The 20,504-nt window shown below is 38.0% G+C and overlaps 1 protein-coding gene across 1 annotated transcript in view; it reads left to right on the plus strand.

Annotated features, from left to right (window-relative positions):
* LOC107037824 (protein groucho) overlaps positions 1–18,503 on the plus strand; it is a 37,404-nt gene extending 18,901 nt beyond the window's left edge. The window contains exons 5-10 of the mRNA XM_015256588.2: positions 1,832–1,969; positions 10,515–10,794; positions 11,936–11,961; positions 13,870–14,549; positions 15,617–16,496; positions 17,740–18,503. Coding sequence (XP_015112074.1) covers positions 1,832–1,969; positions 10,515–10,794; positions 11,936–11,961; positions 13,870–14,549; positions 15,617–16,496; positions 17,740–17,847 — 2,112 coding nt within the window. The 3' untranslated portion in view covers positions 17,848–18,503. The remainder of the gene's footprint in view (positions 1–1,831; positions 1,970–10,514; positions 10,795–11,935; positions 11,962–13,869; positions 14,550–15,616; positions 16,497–17,739) is intronic.
* Positions 18,504–20,504: the final 2,001 nt, after the last annotated feature.

Consider the following 20,504-nt stretch of genomic DNA (forward strand, 5'->3'; position numbering starts at 1 on the left):
GAAAGAGCGGGTCGAGAAATGGCGTGCTAGGGCCTCTAAAGATGGTTTTGAACCAGGGGAGACTCCTAGACCCCAATGTTCTATACATACTCCTAGACCCCATTGTCCTCCTAGACAATGTTGTCACACTCTGCTTTTCAATTGAAAACAGACATCATCTTTATAGACATTTGTCATGTTTAGAGGCCTTAGCACGCCATTTTTCGACCCGCTCTTTCATTTGAGCCCAAAAAAACATTCATATCTTGTCTTGACATCGCTGCTACAAACTCGGGTCTACAACTGGGGCTTTCAATTGAAGGCCAAGATAGCAATCTTGTAATTTAGTGATAAAATATTTGTTGATAAATTTTCCTCTATATGAGATATTTTTATTCCAAAAAGGCACCGCCTGGTGTGAATTATCCGCCTTTTGAGCCAAGTATTTCGTTGCTGTCGAAAGCACAACAATTATTCATGTTTGAGACTTTCAAATTCGAACCAAACAAATTCTTTTTTAGCAATTTTCATCTAGCGATTTTGTTGGCCCAAACAAGACTTGTTTGACAACGTGTTTGTTTTTCGCTCAGTGTAGTTTACCACTTCGCTACAGAATGACCAACAGAGGCCTGATAGCCAGGGGAAACTCATTACAATGTTGAATGCTGAAAAAAACTCATTTTTCCGTCTCGAGTCGCAAGATTGAATAAAACTGCTAATAGCGTATTTGTCTGTTCGAAAACTCGTCCGTCAAGTGCGTCGATATCTCTTATATCACTATCTACTTCTTTGAACGCATGTTGTAATCGAAGACTGAAGTGTCCTCATCATATTTGAAAGATAAACATTATCAGATGTGTTATCTCGTTTTGGGAAAAAAACACGGGAATATTGACTTTATTCATTCATCGACAAATTTGTAAATAGATGATACGGTTTTAGGGGGTCATTTTATTTAGAATGAAAGCGGTTCAGAAAAATGCGCGGCCTCACGCGTGGTTCTACCTCCTGCTGAGTAAAGAGACGGAATTATTTTCAGAGTTATGTTCCCCCAAAGACAATTCACGGAGGAAAATATAAATATTTGAACGATAAGAATTATTTGTTTAATTGAATACAATCGTCATTCCATCTAAAAAAAAATTACGAAATTCCAGGTTTTACCGAAAATTTATTGTGAATTTACGTTTAATTGATAATTAATGTAAATATTCAACTGAGTTTCCTGAATTTTTTTATTTTCATGAAATAAATTAGAGGAAATTTACAGATTTCGTTGATTTTTTAAATAAAATGTTCACTTATCAATTACAAAATTTCTCAAATATGTTGCGAAACTATAATGTGATAAAAATTTCCAGTCTACCGAAAATTTCAGCTAAAAATGTTTAAAGAATGAAGTAAAAATCAAAATTTTCATTTAATTCTACTCAAACGAAATGATTTTGCGACCACAATTTCATAAGTGCATTGTTCTCGAATATTTGAGATTCAACTGATATTTTAGCTGAAGTGTTGTATCAATTTTTAACAATTACATTTTATCTAATTCGCAGACGAAAATATCAAAGAGACTAACGCAATAATCGTGCAAGTTTCCATTGATTTTTCCATAATACGTTCAATTATCTGACGAAATTTCTTGAATATTCAGTGAAACTAATGTCATCAAATGTTCCAAACACTGAATGCAATGAAAATTAAAATCTTTATTTAACTCTGCTCAAACGAAACTATTTCTCGGTCGCAATTTCATAAATGCATTGTTGTCGGGAATATTTGCGATTAAACTTGATATTTTGGCTGAAGTGCTGCATCAATATTTAACAATGCCATTTTATTTAATTCACAGACGGAGATATCGAAGCGGCTGAACGCGATAATCGTTCAAATTCTACCTTACTTATCGCAAGACCATCAGCAGCAAGTATTGACAGCCGTTGACCGAGCGAAACAAGTAACAATGACTGAGTTGAATTCCATAGTCGGGGTAAATATATGTCCACCACAGATTTGTTGTTTATAATGAGGCAAATCATTGCAATGAAGTGCATTTCAATTTGATTAGTTATTTAGTATTACCAGGGTTGAATGTGGTTATGTATGGGTCAGTTGGATGACTTTAATTGCGTTTTACGGTGCGCAACAGTCGCACATCCGCGAACAATCATAATTGTTGATCGATTCACGGTTGGACAACCACCAGAGGAAATGCAACCGATGAAATAGGGAGAATAGGGGCGGATGGATGGGGAGATGTTGGGAGGGTGGGTGAGTGAAGTGGTAGTGGATGATGAGAGTATCGAGCCCTTGCATTGAAATTCAGTAGCGCGCGGTATTCGACACCCAGCCGACACCCGAGGTCTCCACCCCCCAGACTTATTTCATAGTGTGTATTACACAGATAAGCGATGAAATTGGCATTCGAGCGTGGTCCCCGTATAATTGAGTTCCGAGTTGGTACTCCCTCGCGGTACCTATATGTATATATTCTCTCTCGGTTGGTGATGGCGGATGGATATAGTCGGGGCACCCACCGCGACATGAATAATTTTCCGCAGCTTCTACACTGCAATTTCAGCAACTTTAAGTTATACTCGATCCATTGTTCAAGTGCGCTCATTGTGGATGTGGAATTCATTATTTGGTAGGAGGATGGGAGAATGATTTTGGGTTTTGAGGTCGGTTTTATGTTTTTAGAGATTTTTGAAAGTCAATAAAATTTTGGAATTGAGTTTTTTATGTTTAGAGGTTACACTATTGGAAAAAAATTGAAACTGAATTAATTTAATGTAATTTACTGTATTTAATGTTGTTAGTTTTTAATTTCTTTGTAGACTTTATGAAATTTTGCATTTTTGACGGCGAATGGATATAGTGCAGCACCCACCGTGACATGAATAATTTTCCACAGCTTCTACACTGCAATTCCAGCAACTTTGAGTTATATTCGATCCATTGTTCGAATGCGTTCATTGTGGATAAATAATTCGTTATTTAGTAGAAGAATGTGAGAATGATTTTGGGTTTTGAGATCAGTTTTACATTTTTTTAAAAAATTTGAAATTCAGTGGCGGTGCTTTAAAATTTTTTTTTCAATTTCAATGATTTTTTTAAAAATTCAATACAATTTAATAGAATTGAGTTTTTCACGTTTAGAGATCACACTGTTGGGAAAAAAATTGAAATTTGAAATTTTTTTGGAAATTTGTTGAAATTTCTCATTTTTACCTATATTATTCAAATAAGTTCATTGTGAATAAATAATTCATTATTTATTCGACGAACATGAAAATGATTTTGTGTTGTGAGATCAACAAGTTATACATTTTTAGATATTTTTGAAAATACAATGCCATTGTGTTGCAAATTTCAAATTTTTTTCAAATTCATTAAATTTTGTGAAATTTAATAAAATTCAGTAGAATTGAGTTTTTCATGGTCAGATATGATATAAATCATGAAATTGAATTTTTAGTGAAAATTCAATGAAATTCCAAAGTTTTGAATACCAGAAAGACCAGAATTCTCCAATTATCTAGAATTTTCTATCGAAAGATGGATATGAAGTGCCAAACTACGCTGAATTTCCAATTAATTGAAAATTCAAGAATACATTTACCAAAACTTTTCGGTAAATGTATTCTTGAATTAGCATTTACGAATTCCCGGTTTCTATTAATTTCCGTGGAATAATTGAACTGAAATTTGAAGTTTCCATTGATTCCCTCATTAAATTGTCAATTTTCACCGCGAAGTTCTTTGAAATTTCCAAAAAGTTTATCAAAAATTTCAGCCAAAAATGTTTCACACGGCATTGATATTTCAATGACTGCTTGAGTTGATTGAATTTTCATAGTTTTCATTCTCGTATGCATTTTAAAATTGAAATTCCGTTGAATATTCAACAAATTAATCGGTTCTTCAGTGACAAAATGAGTACAAATTTTTATTCGGAATTTTATCAACACAAAGTATTTTTACATGACCCAAGTCATTGAAATTTATGAATCCCGTATCAATAGTCATCGTTCATCCTCCAAAATCATCCGTATATTTGTTTATCAGCTGAAAGCTCTCGAACACTTCACCACTGCAGTCAATTTACCCGTGCCCAAAAAATCTCTACATCTGTCACGAAAAAAAAAACAACTAGAAAAAGAGTATTGACATGTGCTCAAACTCTCAATCCCCTGAAAATTGCCTGTCCCCGTTCCACCCTCACCAATATACCCCCCCACAACATGCACTGGCGAATATAATCCCATTCTCGAATCCAATATTCGAATCGTGAGCTCGTCGCCCTGGGAAATTCAAACTTGTCTCCCCCTCTCTGTCTCATTTCGCTACCACTCTCACTCGTGCACCAAACAAACATTGAAATGCGTGTGGGTCTACTGTATACAATTCGCATTTTAGTGGCTACACTGTATAGTACAAACACTACAGATATTTGTACACGTGTTTCCAAAAGCACTGTTATCTCGCGGAAACGAGGGCTTTCGAAATTCCCATAACAACAGATTACCCTAAATGCAGAATTGCGTTTGATGAATAGAATTTACTCTGAAGACTTGATAAAAATTGTCTATCTCAGGAAGATGAAGACCGAAAGACGGAAGTTTCGTGAAGTTGTTTCATATCGACTATTGTATCATCATAACTTCCTTGCCACCTGGACCCTCAAAGTTTACATAACAAAGACACAATGCCACATTAAGCAAATATTAAAGTCACAATTGCAAGTTCTATCAATCAGAGACTTTCGAAATTCCCATAACAACAGATTACCCTAAATGCAGAATTGCGTTTGGTGAATAGAATTTACTCTGAAGACTTGATAAAAATTGTCTATCTCAGGAAGATGAAGACCGAAAGACGGAAGTTTTGTGAAGTTGTTTCATATCAACTATTGTATCATCATAACTTTCTTGCCACCTGGACCCTCAAAGTTTACATAACAAAGACACAATGTCACATTAAGCAAATATTAAAGTCACAATTGCAAGTTCTATCAATCAGAGAATTTCGAAATTCTCATAACAACAGATTACCCTAAATGCAGAATTGCGTTTGGTGAATAGATTTCACCCCGAATACTTGATAAAAATTGTCCATCTCAGAAAGGACCAATACTGTATACTTCGCGGGAATTTGTTTTTTTTCCGTTCCAAATGTTCATCAATAAAAAATAAGAAAATCATCGTATAAATTTGTATTACAATTTCTATTATATTTTTTATAGAATACGAGATCGGCCGCGTGCTACGCACGCACCTTCTCATCTCCTCACGTAGAGTGGCGCTTCGGTTTCAATCTTACGCTTACGCTTATTCGAGATTTTCGAGATATTCCGAGATCGATTTCCTTTCTCCTTTTTACGATAGGACGATAGGACTAAAAGAAAGTTGAAATTGTTTATCTTTTGATCGGTGATGAAACAATCATGAAATTTCAGGTTTCACTGAAAATTCAGTAAAATTCAAGAATTTTAAGCAGCATAAAGAAGAGAATTCCTTAATTTATTTGAATTTCCAATCTAATATGAATATTCAGTGGCAAATTATCTTCAATTTTCAATGAAATCTGAAATTTCATGATTTTTCCCCCTGAATCTCATTCAGTGTCACTATCCATAAAATTCAAGAATATATTTTTCTGGTTTTTTGTTCATTTTCAGGGAAAAATGGAACTGAAATTTACACTTCCTTTCAATTTTTCCACGAAATTGTGGATTTTCACTGACGAAATTCCTAGAAATTTTTGTGGTAATTAAATCCAATAAAAATTTCCAAAAAGCGTCCCACAAATTTCAAACCAAATTTTTTAACACTGTGTACTGCCTTGTTACCCTACCATAACTCAACTAAACCCTGAAAAATACAGAGACCATGTAAAACGTGCACGTGAATGCAGAAACTGACACAAAAAGAATAGCCTCCTCGTACTGTATACAATTTTTCCCCCTAAATGGCATTCAGTATCTCAGTCCGCAAAATTCAAGAATATATTCATTGGAATTTTCTGATTTTCCATTTGTTTCAGGGAAAAATGGAACTGAAATTAACAGTTCTCATCTCCAGTTCTCAATGACGAATTTCCGTAAAATTTCCGTGGTAATTGAATCCAATAAAAATTTCCAAAAGCGTCCCGCAAATTTCAAACCAAATTTTTCAACACTGTACTGCCTTGTTACCCTACCATAACTCAACTAAACCCTGAAAAATACAGAGACCATGTAAAACGTGCACGTGAATACAGAAACTGACACAAAAAGAATAGCCTCCCCGTACTGTATACAATACTAAGGGTGAATAGCGTCGGAGAACCTGGAGTATGAAGAGTGTACGTGTGTCTGTTCGAAGGGTGTGGCGGTGCCGGGAGGGGGGGGGGCAGGGGGGTTGAAGCCGAGGCAAACAGACCGAAGCGCCAGAGACCCATGAATATGTATTACTTGGTAAACAGGAGTTGAATCAATATTTCGTTTAATAACACCATACACACACCAGCGTGGAAGCCAGCCGGCGCACACCGACGGTCAAACTGATGGGGTTGGAATGGGAAGTTACTGCAGGCTCGTTTTATACCCCTCCCCTTCCTCCTTCTCCACCGCCACCTCGTATCCCTTCGCCGCACGTCTCCCTTCTCTTTGTCTGTTTCTCTCTTACCACTTGCCATTCTCCAACTCCCTCCGCTCGACACACACTCAATCTCACCCTGTTCAGGTTCGCAGCAATCCCTCTATTCCCCCCCGCCGTCGCACCCCCCTCCAGTCGCGTTTTCACCGCCGATGCGCCGGATTATTCACGGCGCGTTAAACCCCGTTTGGGACTATTACCGTTCCGTTTCGTGAGCTCGCTGCAATCCCAGCCCACTAAAGCGTGTCTCTCTCTCTCTCCCTCTCGATTATGGGTCTTTCCTCAATGAATTCGTCATTGTATCCGCGTACCTCATGATTGGAATGACAATTTTCATGTTTTACGGATGCTGAATTTTTTTTTTTTCAGTCTGCGGGGGACTGGAATTTTGAATGCTAATTGGAGATTTCTGATTTGCACGTGGAGTGAATTCGAGTTTTAGTTGGGAATGAGAGGTATTAGGGGGGAGTTTGTTGTTGGGGAGTAGGAAGGGAGGGGTCCCATCGCTGTTAGGAAATTAGTATGGAAATTTTGAATGAGTAATCTTGGAATTGCTAGGTATGACTGAAGTAATATCAGTGGCGAAGTGGTAAATGGAGATGAGTCAATTTTGACTATTGACCAGTTTTCAATCAATATCTCGGAATCTAAGGGAGATTGCGAAATTTTCGTAATTATATTTGTTGTAGCACTCAATTGGCTCCACAAAAAAGGTTATAACAAAAATTTTGCTGTCTCCCTTAGATTCCGAGATATTGATTGAAAACTTGTCAATAGACAAAATTGACTTATCTCCTTTTACCACTTAAATGAGTCCCACTCCATTGATTTTCTGATAATCTGATTTTAAAAAACAATTAAAACTGTAAATTTTAGCTCAATTATCCCGTAAAAATTCTGAAAAGTCAGCTCAATTCACACACTGTTAAAAATTTCTCGCAATTTCAGTCACAATGTCATCTGAATATTCAATGTTGTAAATTTGAATTCAATTTCAAACGAAAACCTTCACTAAATTTCTCATTCACCTTGAAAATTCAAGAAAATTGGATTTTTCATGTTAAAGAATCATTGATTTTTGAATGAAAGCTTGAATTTCCAAGCTCATCGTGAAAATTGGACCTCACATACAATTCAATTTTCAATATATTGAAAATTCAGGGATGTTATTGCCTGCGTTTTCAAAATTCAACTGATAAATTAATTAACTCAACTAAATTAACTGAATAATTAAAATAACTGATTCATCAATGAAGAATTCTCCAAAAATTCCACGTAATTTTGTCGTTGTAAAAAATTGCAAGCTTTTTCCCTTGAAATTTCAACAGTAATTTTCCAACAGTGCAGATCTTACGAAATACCTCACTTCCATTCGAGCGTCATTCCAATCACTCGAGCCCCCGACTCCCCTGAAAGTCGACTTTTTCCTCCGCCGCCGGGGCAATCCCCCCGAAAAACTCTAACTCATCCGCTAACCCCAAAATATATTCCCGCTAACACAAAAGCCCTCCATTTTTGTACCCAAAATCCCGAACAATAGTTGAATATGAAAATAAAATCGCTCCTGATAATGTCCCCATCCGAATGAAGGGGGTTGGAAACTTAGTCTCCCCCAATAGGCTTAATGGACTCATGCATCCTCACCAGAAGTTAATTCCCTAACGAATTACAAGATCTGCACGTACACGTGCGATATACACAACTGTCCATTCTCCCCTCAATCCCCCTCCCCCCTTCCGAATGTATTTGCTGACATTATTGTTCGCCCGAAACATTCACTCCCTGGGCATCACACTAACGGCAGAAGGGGAGCAGTGGGATCAACGAGAGAGGTCTAAACTGATATAACGATGTGTGTGGCCACATTGCCGACCCCTCATACATGTCCCTGGAAATAACAATCACAATCGATAGGCCGGTTGCCTATATAAGGCCTGTTTTCTCTCAATCTCACCCCTCTTCTCAAGTGCATATATCAAGCTCCCTTTCAACGATTGTTCTCAAGGGCGGTAACCCTAAATGCCTAAGTGAAATCCACGATAAGCTGAATTTCGCACCCGTAACGAGTTTATCGTCTGCCGGAGGGGGAAAGGGCTCCGGGCTCCCCTCCGCCCCCTTTTTAAGCCACACGAGGGGACGGATTTCATCCCCTGTCGCACGTAATATGTACCCTGAACCCCTTGGGGATGTCTCTTTGTCGGAGGGGTTTTATATATCCATGTGAATCTGAATGGTTAGATGGAAAATAGAGGGATGTTGGGTATAATAGTGGAGACTTCGGACTCCTGTAGGGGCGTCAGAGTGTATTTGTTAGACGAGTGATTGCCATCCAACTCCCTGACATTAGAGTTCCCTTCTCTCTCTCTCTCTCTCTCTCTTGCTTTTTTCGCCCCCTTTATTCACACTCTCGTTATTGTGGTTACGACTCCCTGCGAATCGCACGGAGATCCGTGTGCCCGCACGTGTGGGACGTAATGAAACACGCTGTTGCGTTTAATCGAGGATAATTTATACTTTAATTTATGCAGTGGGGGGATTAAAATTTTTGGGAATTTCGAGCAAGGGATAGTTTGAAGAGTTCGCTGTTGAAGGATGATTGTTTGAAGGGAATATTCATTAGGAGGGGATTAATTCAGTAGCGAAGTGGTAAAGGAGATAAGTCAATTTTTACTGTTGATTAGGTTTCAATCAATATCTCGGAATCTAAGGGAGATAGCAGAATTTTTGCTGTAACCTTTTTTGTGGAGCCGCATTGGTGGTACAATAAATGTAATTACGAAAATTTCGCTATCTCCCTTAGATTCGGAAATATTTCTCAAAAACTCAACTGGGAGATAAGTCGACTGAAACCCTTTTACCGCTTCGCTACTGAATTTATTTTGATTGTATTATCCCCGGAAATTTGGTGAGAGAAATATTCTGGGGAATGGATTGTAGAATTTTGGAGTTTTTGAAAATTGAAGTGAATTGGGGATTTTTTCGTAGACCGTTTAGTAGTAATTTTCAGAAGAACATCGTGAAATGCCAGGGTTCACGGGCAATTCAATAGAATTCCAAATTTTTGGGCAACTGGGAGAAGAGAATACCTCAAATTAATTAGGTTTTTAGTGGAAACATGAATATTCAATACCAAATTACGCTGAATTTTCAATTAAATGAAAATTCAAAAATATATTCACCTTCATTTTTTTATATCTATTAATTGTCTTAATAATTACATTTCAATGATGCAATTTCTTCATAATTTTGGAGTACTTGGGGCATTAGTACTGAAAGTTCAATGAAATTCCAAATTTTTGAGCAGTAGGTAGACAAGAATTCCTCATCTTAGTGGAATTTTAAATAAAAACATGAATGTTCAGTATCAAATCGAGCTGAATTTTTAAATAATCCAAAATTCAAGAATATATCCTTATGTTTTTTCCTGATTTGTATTCATTTTCCCGAAACAGCTGAATTGAAATTTACCATTTCCACAGATTTTTTCATAAAATTTTGATTTTTCAATGACAAAATTCATTGAAATGTTAGTAAAATTACTCAGAGAAAAATTCATTAGAAAAACGAGTGCTGGCACTGGAAAATTTATTGGGTAGCATGTGAGTTTTGCCTGTATTCATCTGAAATTTTCCCCGCAATTTCCACGAATTTGACTACAAATCTATAAACTTTACAAAAAAATTCAAAAATTTTACCTAACAGCACTCGAATTTTTCTAAAGCGTTCCACTTCTTGTATAATATGACGAAAATGTCTGAGAAGTGTACGAGAAATTCTATTCAATAATTTTAAACAATGCATTTCTACTAAAAATTTCCCAAACCTTTTCAATGATGATGCCTGGATATTAAACAATTCGAATGAAAAATCAATATTACCTTTGTCTGCTATTTGTAGCAACAGAGACCCGACATACCCAGGCTACTGCAACAGATGCATGCGCAGCAACTACCACCGGGTGCGGCGATAGGACCGCATCCCGGTTTACCCGGACTACCAGGACTCGGTCCTGCGGGTGGACTGCCAGTTCCCACATCCGCATCAGCGGCGCTTCTCGGACTCGGGCTGACCCCTGGCGCTGCCGGGACTCCAGGACCCACTGGGGCCCATCCACTCTCGATGCTTGGGAAACCGGAGCTTCATCGGGGCCAGCCGGACGATCTGAAGAGCAATGGTGGTAAGTTCAATCATTTTTTTGAAATATGATCCTACCCTACACTGAAAGGAAAACTACAAAGTTCTCAAACAACTCTTACTTGTGCCAAGAAAATAGTTTTTTGGAAATGATCAAAAAAGGATTTTTTTGTGCCAAACATGCAGAGAGTGCGCCGGAATGACAAATTTTTGTCGCAAAAATAGATTTTGTAGTTAAAAAAAAATTGCATTCTCCGTACACGCAATAAATGTCATTTCTAGCACTACTCCTTCGTTATTCGATACTCCCATACGTATTTTGCACCCGAAAAATCATTGTTTTATGCGGAACAAGGGGTAGTAGTTTTTCGTTTCGGCTGTCTAATAATCACAGACAAGAAATGAACCCTTAAATGAAACAATAATAATGATATGATAGCAATCTTGTAACTTAGGGATAAAATATTTGTTGATAAATTTTCCTCTATATGAGATATTTTCATCCTGAAAGAGCACCATATGGTGTCAATTATCCGCCTCTTGAGCCAAATATTTCGTTACTGTCGAAAGCAGAACAATTATTCATGTTTGAGACTTTCAATTTCCAACCAAACAAATTCTTTTTTGGCAATTTTCAACTAGCGATTTTGTTGGCCCAAACACGACTTGTTTGACGTGTTCGTTTTTCTCTCAGTGTACAGAGAAAAAGTTTCTCGTTTCCATAGACCAAAGTTCTCGATTCCAATGAAATTTGCTCCGAGAATGAGAAAAAAATTTCCAGTTCTTAGTAATTTTGACTCAAACCCAGTGCCCAAAATCCAACAAATATTTTTTTCATCATTCGAATGGAGAAATGCAGACTCTCACAAATAAATAAAGACGAATTCGCTCGCAGGGGTGGGTCGGTCGCTACAATAACATCAGTCAGTTTGTGTAACCGTATGATTTTTGGGGATACAACCGCAGTCGTAAATATGTATGAAGAGCATTTACATATTTTTTTTTTCGGTTTGCACACGTGCTAGTTCCATTATAGGCATTCTAACGATGACGCGATCGGCACACACACACACAATTGAATCATTCAAATACACGAAACTCCATTCTCACGTATGAAAAACACGGCACTTTACAAATGCTACTGATACCACTTACATTTGTTTTTTTTCTTTTTTATGTCGCAGGTCTCAGCTCAACGGAAGAACGACACGTAAGTAATTCACTTTCATGTTCGACGACAGCAATTGTGCGCATGTTTCTGTTGTACTTGACCTCAGATCGACTGAAAAAAATGTGTTACGAGTTACATAACGGGTTATCGGCCCGGCGTGAGCTGAGCGTATGGAAAATGTATTTCTAAAAATTTCTAAGAGATTATTTTTGAAAGTTACTAGGGGAATCATTATTATTACCATTATTATTGTAGTTTATTAACACAGTCAGCATGAGAGAAATATCGTCATAATATCACAAAACTAATTGCTTGCGCCAAATATCTCATCTCTTGAGGATAAATTTCTTGGGATAAGAATTCCGGATAATGTGTCAGACAATGTCGGATTTCGGTTTACTCATTAATACATCGGCGACGAATTCAGGTGGAAAATCTGATACATAAAGCGTCATTCATTCTCCTCCATTCCTTCAATCTGTTTAGGCTAAATAAAATGACGTAAACGCCCTGGCGCCAGTTGTTTATAACATTCAATCTATACGAGAAAATTGAAGTCATGGGAGCTAGCTTTTCGCCTCTCTTCGTTATAACGTTTTAACCAAATTAGTGATGCCGTCGAGACTAGTCGAGAATTATTTTGAAGAGATCATCACGGTCTGGAAAAACATCGAAAGTTTTGGAATCATCGCAATCTCGAAAGACATTGGATCGGTGCATCTCGTCACAATTTCGGGAGAATTTATCTTGCCTGGATCTCGACATTTTCGGTTTTTTAAGTTCACGAGACGAGACGAGAGAGATATCGAGGCAAACATTTGAAAAATAGAAAATACTGAAACTCAGACGTGCTGAATTCTTCCAAGTTCGTGACGAGCTGCACCGATCCAATGTCTTTCGAGATTACGACGATTCCTAAACTTTTGATGTTTTTTTAGACCGTGATGATCTTTCCAAAATAATTCTCGTCTAGTCTCGACGGCATCGTTAAACCAAATTATACGTTTATACGTTTTTAACTAAATTGTAACACAAAATTTTTCGACTGCAGTTAGAAATGTGAGATTAGAACGATGACTGGCGCTCAGGTTATCCAGCTCCCCTGGCCCTACCCTATCCATCAGCTTCGCATGAATGAGCGTATGTTGAAGAGCATTCTGGTTCAATACCCAGGAGATCGTATAAACCCTCAGACACACGGTCGTTCAGAAACCGTGCACAGAGGGTTCTTTTTTCGGATAAGATATGAGTACACACAAACGTCACGTGCTACATTGAGTATACTTTAGCCCGCGATTTACGTTTTTGTGTGGTAGGATTGAAGAGTAGAGATCGAAAGAGGCGTGTCCCTGTAGAATGTAAACGACGAAGAGGAAGCATTCAGTGAGAATCCTCCGCAAAGAGAGAGGACAAACTAATGAGAAAAAAAAAACGTAGCAAAACGAATAGCGAAACTGGAGGAAAGGCGAAGATGAGTATTATAGGTTCGACGGGTCTGTAATCATCGTTGGACCGCAGAACGCCCATCGACACCCTCTCATTCTTCTCCACCATCCTATTTTATCCTCTCACACGTTTTATACGTGTACACATGTACCCGATCACTCTTTCCACGCTATTTCTCTCTGGAGAGCAGTCGAAATACACTCTCGTACTTTTCTCAGCCCCCCTTGACATCCTTTTATGTCATTTCATTTACGCCTTTTTCCCCCACTTCCTGTTCATCCCTCTTGTCCTTCATAAGAGGTTATCCGCAGATTCTGTCGTCAGTATCCTGAGATATCTGCTCACTTCCTTCGGTATTTCACATTCAAGTTTTTCTACTAATGCGACATTTTTCGAGGCGTCAACCCCGTCGGATTTTTGAACTCGCGAGTAATGTTAATCACCACCCGACGTCGGCTGTACATTTTGGGTAAAATGTCTCGTTATTTTCCAATGTTTCAGCGAAGTTCAATATCCCCAGCTGACAAATACAGTAGACCCCGCACTCCCCAAGAATCCCATCATGCCCATCACTCGCAGAATCATCACGATCACCCAATGCACATAAAGAAAATGAAAAAAGAGCAGGACAAAGACGTAGGTCACAGCGACGGTGAAAAGAGTGATCAAGATCTTGTAGTGGATGATGCGAGTGAGGGGCCAACTAGTCCAGCTGTAAATGGAACGTCATCTCCTCGTGAGAATGGTTTAGATAAGGTCTCATCATTGAACTCCAATATCCAAGTGAAGAAAGACGCCCCGCCACACTCGCCGCGGAGTGGTACCAGCAGCAATGCTAGTACACCGTCAGCTAAGAAAATGGAGGAGAGGGAAAAACCAACGACACCGATATCGAAACCAATGACACCGACATCGGCGTCTGGTGGAGTGAAGACAACTAGTTCTGGTAAACTATTGCAGGGACCTCCACCACCAGGTGTTGCTGGGGCATATCCACCGCATTATCCCCCAGGTCCACCGTCGCATCATATGCCACCCGGTGGACTCCATCCTCACGTCGACATGATGGCGTACAACGGGTATGGAGCACCTCGGGGACCGCCCTCGCTTCAGCAACTGTATGATCCCCATGGTGGCATGAGGGCACCCGCGGGCTCTATTGGAGTGCCTGGAGGCAAACCGTTAGTATATTTATCTCTATATTTAAATTATTTGCGGTGTCATTCACACGAATTTCTACCGTTTCAACATTTTTCGTCACAGTGTGAAACAATATTGATTCTTTTTTAAAAAGAAATGTGAAGCGTGAAATGAGAAAGGCGAAAGAACATGATTTCACACTTTTTTACAATCAAAATTCTGGTTAGAACTTCCAAAATTGACTAGTTCGCCGCCGGGCTCGCACGTCTACGGCGTGATTATAGACGAATAAGAGATGATAGAGTTGATCGTGAGTGCGATAGGCTTTCGATTATTCGGACCTTTTGTGAAAGGATCTAATTCGTTGTGAATAGGATTATAATTGAAGCGTACATGTCATTTCGGTGGAGCTTTTTATTGCGTCCATTTCAGAGTCTTCAAATCTGACAGATGTTCATCACATTCTTCGTTTATATATTTTTTTAAAATCGAAATTCTGTTCATTATTTTTCAAATTGACCCGTCTTACAGCGAGTTCTCGCTCGGGCTCTATGACGTGAGAATAGACGAATGAGAAATTCTAGAATCACTCATTATTGTGACAGGCTTTCGAGTGGAGCCTTTTAAGAAAGGATCTAATCTTATTGCGTTATTGTAATATAGAAAATGATCCCTGAATAATGTCTTCAAGTCATCAATTTTTATCACAATTTTGTTTCACACGTTTTTTGCCAAAATTCTGTTAAATTCTTTTCAAATTCAACTCCGACGTGTGAATAGACGAATAAGAAAGGATCGACACACTCATTAGTGTGACAGGCTTTCGTGAGTTTAGGCCTTTCCAGAAACGATCTAGTCTATTGTGAATAGGATTATGGAATTGAACCATACAAATCAGTTCGGTAGACCTTATTGCGTCTATTTTAGAATCTAATCATAGTTATGTTATTCTAATATAGAAATTCAACACTGAAAAATGTTAGAATAATATGACCGATCCCCATCCCAATTTCGTTCCATCCTTTTCCCCCTCATCAATTTGCATTAAAACATTAATATCCACATTCAGACCCCAAGAATAAAAAGACCATTTCTTCTATTTCCATAGCGCTTACAGCTTCCACGTGCCAAGCGAGGGACAAATGACACCAGTGCCATTTCCCCCCGATGCGTTGATTGGCCCTGGAATACCACGTCACGCACGTCAAATAAACACTCTGACCCACGGTGAAGTTGTGTGTGCAGTGACTATATCAAACCCCACAAAATACGTATATACAGGTGGCAAGGGATGTGTAAAAGTTTGGGACATTGGTCAGGGTGCGGGGGGAAGTGCAAAACCGGTATCTCAGCTCGACTGCCTGCAGCGAGATAACTACATAAGATCTGTCAAACTATTGCCAGATGGTAGGACTCTGATTGTCGGGGGTGAAGCGAGTCAACTGAGCATTTGGGATCTGGCTAGTCCCACGCCGCGCATCAAAGCTGAACTCACTTCTTCAGCGCCCGCCTGCTACGCCCTTGCCATATCACCAGACTCCAAGGTGTGCTTTAGCTGCTGCAGCGATGGTCACATTGCAGTTTGGGATTTGCAGAATCAAACACTTGTCCGGCAATTCCAAGGGCACACTGACGGTGCATCTTGCATTGACATATCTGCTGACGGCTCCAAACTGTGGACAGGGGGACTCGATAATACGGTTAGATCGTGGGATCTCCGGGAGGGAAGACAACTCCAACAGCACGACTTCACATCTCAGATATTCTCACTGGGATATTGTCCAACTGGCGAATGGCTCGCTGTGGGAATGGAAAATTCTAATGTCGAGGTGCTTCATGCCACCAAACCCGACAAGTATCAGCTGCATCTTCATGAATCATGTGTTCTTTCTTTGAGGTTCGCCTCTTGTGGCAAGTGGTTTGTCTCTACTGGTAAAGACAATCTTCTCAATGCCTGGCGCACACCCTACGGTGCCTCCATATTCCAGGTAACACATCAATTTTTATATCTTTTTACCATAATTTACAACTGGGTTCGGTGGATGATGTAAATTGCACAAGTATGATGAAAATTAAACTCACGAGAGGGCGGGCATCAAGTGTCCTCGTTTCCTCCTCGTGTAATGACGTCCTCGAGCGAGTGTGCATGTTTACATGCATGTATCCCACCCACATCGCCGAGTGTGTTACCCATCCATTGTATAACCAAACGAGGGAGTTACGTATATCACATTGGCAACGTTTGTTTATTCCACGTCATTCCGTCCGGAAATTTTCAAACCAAACAACGCAATCCATCCATTTCATGTGGGAATAAATTGAATAGGAAAAATGAGTTGGTAACGACTGCATGGGAGTGATAATAATTCGGGAATATTTTAACGAACACATTGGCGTATTCGGAGAAGGAAATTTCAACAAGTTGAAGTTATTTGGAAGAATAAAGTACATTTCTGGTGATTGTTGCGTGTCGATATGTAGAGTTTTTCATCTTCAGTGATAAGATGATTCAATGAATCTTTTAATTCAATACTTTAATGAATTGATAATTGATTTCTTCGATAGTCCCTTCGCTACTGAAACGGCAATCTGGTTGAGCGTTGCACTGAAAGAAAAACGACAAAGTTCTCAAACAAGTCTTACTTGTGCCAAGAACATAGTTTTTTGAAAATTATCAAAAAAGAATTTTTTTGTACCAAACATGCAGAGGGTGCGCCGGAATGAAACATTTTTGTCACACTACTCCTTTGTTATTCGATACTCCCATACGTACTTTGCTCCCGAAAAATCTTTGTTTTATGCGAAACAAGGGATAGTCTAATAATCACAGACAAGAAATGAACCCTTAAATGAAACAATAATAATGATATGATAGCAATCTTGTGACTTAGGGATAAAAGATTTGTTGCTAAATTTCCCTCTGTATGAGGTATTTTCATCCTGAAAAGGCACCGTTTGGTGTGAATTATCCGCCTCTTGAGCCAAATATTCGTTCCTGTCGGAAGCAGAACAATTATTCATGTTTGAGACTTTCAAATTCAAACCAAATACATTATTTTTTGGCAATTTTCAACTAGCGATTTTGTGGGCCCAAACAAGACTTGTTTGACAACGTGTTTGTTTTTCTCTCAGTGTATAGTAGCAAAACTCGTTGAAGAATATTTTTTTCCACCAGTAACTGATACAACGTGTGAGGTGAGTTATTAAACAAACGACTCTTTGCCCTTTCAGTCTAAGGAATCATCGTCAGTGTTGAGCTGTGACATTTCAGCTGACGACAAGTACATCGTTACCGGCTCAGGCGACAAGAAGGCCACCGTGTACGAGGTCATTTACTAACGAGGGCACACATACACACATGTGACACCTGTGAAGCCTTTCTCAATAGAGACACTTGAAAGTGTTATAACCAGTGACAAACGAAATATTTGATTCTCTGTAAATACAGTTATTACTTGGTAATGTTATCCCATTGATATTGTTGTTGTTATGATTGTTGTTGCCGAATGCGGATACATCAGAAGTTTAGTACCATGTGAGTTTGACAATTGAGGCGATGTTAGTGTCACTCTTGGTGCATATTCACTTCGCATTGGGTACGAATTTTTTTCGTTCGCGATACCGTTGGCCCCCGCAACAAACCTGCCCCCATGGTAGATATCTATGTTTAAGTTAACATGAATTTATCATTCGGAATGAATGAACGGGAATTATGAGTGTGAGATGCGGCCGCGTGTATGTGGGAGAGTAGAAATTTTTTAAGTGATAGACATCGGGTCGTTACTTATGTACACTTTGTATATAATCGCGTTACACATACTATCATATTTTTATACTTCGTCTACGGTCGATTAACAAATAGTGAGGGAAGCAACTGATTTCAGTGGAATATTATTTGTGTACATAGAATTTATTGTCAATCCCATGTTGTATATTGTTATAGACAAATGGACGAAACAGGAATGATAATTAGGAATAAAATGAAATCATGAGAATTGGGTTGTTCTGGTTTTATTTGTGTTGATAAGGTCCTTGATTCTATTGCACGCTGGGGAAGCAGATCAGGTAAGAGGTAAGAGGAACTGAATTGAAATTTTCATAATTTGTTTCAATTCACAAACGTTTCTTCTTCATTATTAATTTTTGATTGGATCAGTAAATTTTATTCATTGTATGGAAGTGAAACATGAAAGATATCAGATTCGAAATGAGTGAAATTTAATTCGTAAAATGGAAGGTAGAAATCACTCGTAACAAAAATGGGACGTGAAGTATTTGATGGCGTCAATCAATGCAATTGATACAATTTATTCATACATCGACGGAATGGGAACTACAATCAGCAATAAAATGAAATCATGAAAATTGAATTGTTCTTTTTTCATTCATTATTCAATTTTTGGTATTCATTCCATCACATGCCGGGGCAACAGATCCGGTAAGAGAAGAAACATTAGATTTGCAGGATTTTCGAAGTATTATCCACAGAAAATAAAATTGAAGTATTGCCATATTCACAATTTTTTCCATGAACGTTTCTTCTTTATTATTAATTTTTACTTTGATCAGTAAATTTCATTCATCGTTTGGCAACTGAAAATGGAAGACATGAATTTCAAATTGAATAAAATTTTCATTCGTAAAATGGAAAGTAGAATTCATTCATAACAAAAATGAGATATGAAGTATTTGATGGCGTCAATCAATACAATTTATGCAATTTATTCATACATTCACAGAACGGAAGCAATAATTAGGAATAAAATGAAATAATGAAAATTGCATTATTCTTTTTTCATTCATTATTCAATTTTTGTTATTCATTCCATCACGTGCCGGGGCAGCAGATCAGGTAAGAGAATTTTCAAAGTATTATCCATAGAAAACAAAAGTGAAATAGTGAAATATTCACTATTTTTTCCATGAACCATTTTTTCTTCATTATTAATTTTGACTGTGATCAGTAAATTTTGTTTATCGTATAGAAATGAAAAATGGAAGATATCAAATTCGAAATGAATAAAATTTTTCATCACGCTGTGACGAAAAGTGAACTTTTCGGCACGCTCCGCGTGCCTAAAAGTCCAATTTCCGCCACATTGTGATGAAAAATATTGTTCGTAACTCGTGAAAAAATGTTTTTTAGCTCGTGGGATTATATCACTCGCCTTCGGCTCGTGATATAAACCTCCCACTCGCCAAAAAACACTTTTTTGCACTCGTTACGAAATATACTATTATTCATATAATGGTATTAATCATAGATCGGCGTCAAACATTGCTTTTAGTAATATTATGAGAAGTTGCACCTTATAGTAATTTAAATTTATTTATCGTAATTGAAATTTGAAAATCAATATAGAAATGGTGATTAAATTTCTCAGTTATTGGTTGGTAAAATAATTCGGAATTTGAAAATTTAAATTGATGGTTATTTTTAAAAATCAAAAATTTGGTGAGTAATATTAACAATTGACTTCTTCCAAGTTTAACTGTAATTCAAAATTTCGATTATGCCGATGGCTGATATCAACCAATATAAGTCCATCCTCTAATCTATGTAACAATGTTCACATTTTGGTTGTTCTCTACTTATGTATTTACGCAAGTAACAAATTATGCAAGATAAAACAATATAAGGAGCGAAAAAAGTCTGCGTGGGGCACGCATTGCATGAATATAAACATCACTCCCTGGAGTTTGGTCTCTAGGTATTAATTTTCCCAACACGCTCTTTTGGTATCACTAAAAGCCCACTGGGGCCATCGTGTTAGAGTCTTTAACGCATACACCTGTAAGGAGAGTTTTGAACTGGCCTTACATCATTGCGTCAATTTGCTCGAGAATTTCAACGAATAATTTTCAAACTAGGGTGATTTGTTTGAAAACTCGTTTCAAGCCCAAGTTTGATGATAGTTTCAGCGAGTTATCGCTCTCACGCAAACTGTAGTCAAGCATGCAAGTTTGCAGACTGAGTCTTTGGAAACCTCATAAAT

The sequence above is a fragment of the Diachasma alloeum genome, unplaced genomic scaffold (genome assembly GCF_001412515.2).
Source record: "Diachasma alloeum isolate Michigan unplaced genomic scaffold, Dall2.0 Dall_scaffold_00271, whole genome shotgun sequence".
NCBI lineage: Eukaryota > Metazoa > Arthropoda > Insecta > Hymenoptera > Braconidae > Diachasma > Diachasma alloeum.